The following is a 4,821-nucleotide window of genomic DNA, read 5'->3' as shown; positions in this document are numbered from 1 at the left end:
CAACTAAAATTTCCCGGAATAGTATTAAATTTAAACGAATGACGACCCATTAACCCGACTCAATCTTAGGAACACTAAAGATTGTTGACGATTTAACAGGGAATATATTATGAAAATCAAACTTTCAAGGGTATTCTAGGGTATATTAATGTGTTATTCAGTATAATTTAGCAGAATAATAAAAAAAAAAACCCATACCAAGTAATCAATTATTTGGAATAATACACGATTTCCTTTAAAAAATGCTAATTTTTGCCAACTTTTTTTCTACATTTTTAATTTAATAAAAATAATTAGTGCATTTCTAGTTCAATTGCGAATTTTGGAGTGTTGATAGGACAATTAAATAGCTTTAAAATAAAAAAAAAATACATAAAAATGTTAAAAACTTTTGAAAATACATAAACAAATGCGTGATATGTATGATTTTGATAAAAAAGGTTGCCCATAACTTAAAAAATAAAAAAGTTAGACCCAATCTTTAAAGGCTATTTCTTTATCATTTTTGGTATACTTTTATATGACGTCGGCTGGTCACTTCACCCCGGAACACATTATATACATTAATATATTTTTTTTCGTACAAGGGCCTCATTTAAAACTTTGGCCCCTGGGCCTCAAAATGTCTTAATCCGGGCTTGTATACGTTGATAGACAGGACATTTGTCATTACTCATTATCTACCTCCCTTTATTTTGTTTTACTTAGGTTTGGTTATATGTAGGTACGTTATATAATTTTTTTTTTTATTAATTGGTAAAATGCTTCAACAACATAGGTTTTTAGCTTGCATTATATTAATATTCAAATACAGAGGTATGGACGTACATTAGAACTTTATGCAATTTTTGTTATTCTGTTTAAACGATAATAGCTATTCAAATCAAATATTTTCAAACAAAATTCCCCACCCGGTATTTTTAGAACACGGTAAATGTGAAGAGCTCAACGTTTTAGTATATAAGACAACATTTGTATTACATATTTTGTATTACACATTTAAAAAAAAAAAAAAACAGTTTAATTTATTTAACTGTTATAAACATTAAATTATGTCAATTGGGCACTGGCTATTTGTCATTAGTAATTCAGTATTTGTGAGTTGTACCTATACCCAAAGTGTGAGGTAAACATGGTACCTACCTAATTAATAAATTAATAATCAGTAAATTTTAAGAATTAGGTAGAAACAAATAAAGTGTAATACCTAAATTGAATACTATTTATTAATATCTAGTCTATAGTTACGCTGAAAGAAATATATTTATAATTGGTTGTTCTTATTTTTACAGCATTGGTGGAAGTTATTAACACAACTACTGATGATAAATTGAATCATCTGTTCACAAACACGAATGTATACATTAAGAATTACATTGATGACACTTCTTCCTTGATTAACACGTCAATAAGTAAAGCTATCAATCTTGATTATGAACTAAAAGAAATATCAAAAAGTGCTCCCGTAAAAGATATTTCTGAAGGTAGTTCAAAAGATCAAATGCTATATATTTATACATCAGGAACTACGGGTATGCCAAAGGCTGCTATTATGACCCAATCAAGGTAGGTAACCCAAAACAGCCAAAGCAAATTATAGTTCAATGTTATAAACGACTAACGGCCTCAGACCTACCTATACTTTATTTAGTTAAATATTTTTATAACATTACTATTATTACTTATAATTTATAAAAATATCTAATTTTTACCAAACTTTATTAGAGCTATTTATATGGCGATGGGTGCTAAACACATAGCTGGAATAACTGAATATGACGTTGTGTATACTCCGTTACCATTGTATCACACTGCTGGCGGTATTTTGGGTGTTAGTTCTGTCCTTTTAGGAGGTTCAACGTGTGTTATAAGGTCCAAGTTTTCAGCATCTAACTATTGGACTGATTGCCTTAAATATGAATGTACAGTAAGTATAAATATACATGATCCAATCATCGATTTCGCATACACTCATTATTTCTTAAACTTTTTTGAAATTATTATTCTTACATAATTTGATGTCATTGCAAACACTAAAAAAATATTTTTATTTTTTATTGTCAACTTTTGAGTTTTTTCTTCTTTAATGACAACATACATTTTTAATTTCATATTCCAAAGCAAGATTTTTTTTTGGGAGTATTTCGGTTTATAATATTTTATATTCTATTAAATCGAATTTTCAACGAGTAGCTAATTAGTCTTAGAATATAAGCAGTGCTCAGTGGTTTAATTGAGTGACTCAGTCCCCCTACCTCTGACGGCGGTTAAAAAGCGTCCCCTTTAACAAATTAGGATTAACATTATTGAGAATTAAAAGTGGGATGAGTATTGAGTAAATGCTTACACGACTACTGTTTAAACATTACGTTCTATAGGATATACCAATTATGCTTTAGCTAGATAGAATATTTGGAGCATAGAATGTCTCAAGTATGTCTTTATATCCTTTAAACAGGAGAATAACAGGTATATTAAAATTTAAAAGGTTCATACCTTTATTTTCTGTCACATTTAGGTATCCGCTGAAAAAAAACGCGTCTATTTATGAGTATAAAATACATACTTTTTAACCCGTTTAAAATGATTATTATATACCTACATAAGTACATAACAATAATTAAGAGGACGCTATACCCGCATGTGTTGTCCCCATCATACAAATGTAAAACACAGCAAAAACTGTTTTACGAAAGAAAGAACTGAGAAGGCTACCGCCATAACTAAGAAACAAAATTTTCTCCACTTCACCATCGATCTCATTATAGTTAACTAGATAAGTCTAAAAAAAATAATTGCAAAAAAAAACTGTGTCCGGTAAAGTAACAAAGTTCCAAAATGTCTTATATTTGTGATATATGTACCTAGACTTAATATCCTGAAATAAAATTTAAATAAAAAAGGGGCCTCTTGCGTGATTCTGCCCCGGGCCCAAAAATATCTCTGAACGGGCCTGAGTGTTTTCATTAAATCAAAATGACAATTTTCATCAGTTAAATATAAAATAGTTGCTTGTTAAGTAAAAACACAAGTTATAATAATTAATATAATTGTACAAATCGTGTGACGTGAAGGTGCTTAGAACAGTAGAGTAGGTATGGATTATAATGGTATCTATACATTGCAGACTCCCTTATAAATGGTGTTTCAAGTTTCTGTTGACAGTTGACAAGTTCCTCTTTTCTTAGACCAGAGGACAGAGGTCCTACAATTTGGCCAACGCCCTTGTTGTTGTTGTAGGCGAAACTCTGTTTTTGTAGCCAATTTCAAATAAGTAGAGCGTAATATGAGTAATGCCGTTGTTATCTAAGCTATATACGTATTTATTTTTAATATAGGAGAAATATACACTATTAAATTTGGTTGGTAGATACCCTACATTAGATAGTTCAAAACCACCAATTAATACTTTTAATAAATCATTATATTAACATAATATTAATTAATATGACGTATGGTTAATTATTAGTTATTACCTATTATTATTTTATTTCACAACAACATGGGCAAATGGCAATTATAATATTTATAACCCTGAGGTGTCGTTCTTATCTTGGTTTACCTATACCTACAACAAATTTCGACGGAGGGGGGTCAAACAAATTTTAATATAGATACTGGACACTCAGGTTCAGATCAACTTACGTTCAAGATATACAACTCTTTATTCTCGTTACTTACTACTGATGTTACTGCTTCAACGAATATATAAAATTATCTTTCGTTGAGAAAGGAAGATTCTGTACCCTCCCCCCCCCCCCACCACAAGTTAGGTCTTAAAAGGGCTAGGAGAATCTAGATACCAATAACAATAAGGACAGTTAATTATGGATTACCATTTACCATAATATTTATTGAGGTGTGACAAAAAAGTGTATGTTTGGCTGGCTTGTGTAGGAACTAGGAAGGCAATGTTCAATCTTGTGTCGCAAACGTCACCCGCGACTGAAATAGCTGACTTCCTGCCCTTTCCACATAATAATACTAGCTGATCCCATGCACTTCGTTTCCCGGCAACCAATAATTATTATTATAATAGCTTCAAAACCCATGGCAACCATTTAAAAACAAAAATTTCCATAGGAAATCTCAAAATTCCTGTTTGAGCACCTCCCGGGGTTGGTTCTCTCCCTTTTTAAATTAGCCTGTCTTCTGCTCAGAGGTATAATCTATCTATATATATAAAAATATCTGATCCCGTTCACATTAAAATTGCCAACTCTATATGAATAATAATTCTACATATCACCATGGCAACCATTTATATACAAAACATTTTATCGGAAATTTCAAAATAATATATAATTGGTTGCCATGGTAATATGGAGACACACACGGACGGAAATCTCTAAATAATATATAAATGGTTGACATGGTAACATGGACACACATACATTCATTTTTATATATATAGATAGATAAATATATACTATATAACTAGCTGATCCCGTGCACTTCGTTACCCGTTAAATGTACAAACTGTATATGACTCAAACTTTGTTCAATGCGTTATTTAATATTCGGTGTGTGATGTTCTAGATTTATCTTAACTTTTCTGTTGCCCAGGATAAAAATTCTGATTCACAGCAGTACATTATCAGGTAGGCAATCTACCTGCGGTAGATCGCGGACCCCGTGCTATTTGTACGTAAGTGTATAAGTTATACCAAGTTTGTCGTTTTTACTTAATTCCACCTACGATGGATTAATATAATCAATTAATACAAAAACCTAACCTAACCGTACTAAAATCCAATGAGTAAAAAAAAAAACAAATTTAACGCGCTTTTTAAATTAGCCTATCTTCTTCCCAGTGGTCTA

General features: G+C 30.8%; 1 protein-coding gene across 1 annotated transcript in view; it reads left to right on the top strand.

The window, feature by feature from the left end:
• The window catches only part of LOC100166958 (long-chain fatty acid transport protein 4), a 29,392-nt gene that overhangs the window by 18,380 nt on the left and 6,191 nt on the right, over positions 1–4,821 (top strand). Inside the window, exons 4-5 of the mRNA XM_008188134.3 lie at positions 1,293–1,566; positions 1,726–1,927. Of these exons, the coding sequence (XP_008186356.1) occupies positions 1,293–1,566; positions 1,726–1,927 (476 nt within the window). The remainder of the gene's footprint in view (positions 1–1,292; positions 1,567–1,725; positions 1,928–4,821) is intronic.

This window comes from Acyrthosiphon pisum, chromosome A1, assembly GCF_005508785.2.
Source record: "Acyrthosiphon pisum isolate AL4f chromosome A1, pea_aphid_22Mar2018_4r6ur, whole genome shotgun sequence".
In the NCBI taxonomy this organism is placed as follows: Eukaryota; Metazoa; Arthropoda; class Insecta; order Hemiptera; family Aphididae; genus Acyrthosiphon; species Acyrthosiphon pisum.
Note: the sequence above shows the minus strand (reverse complement) of the source record. Positions and strands in the feature narration are given on the sequence as shown.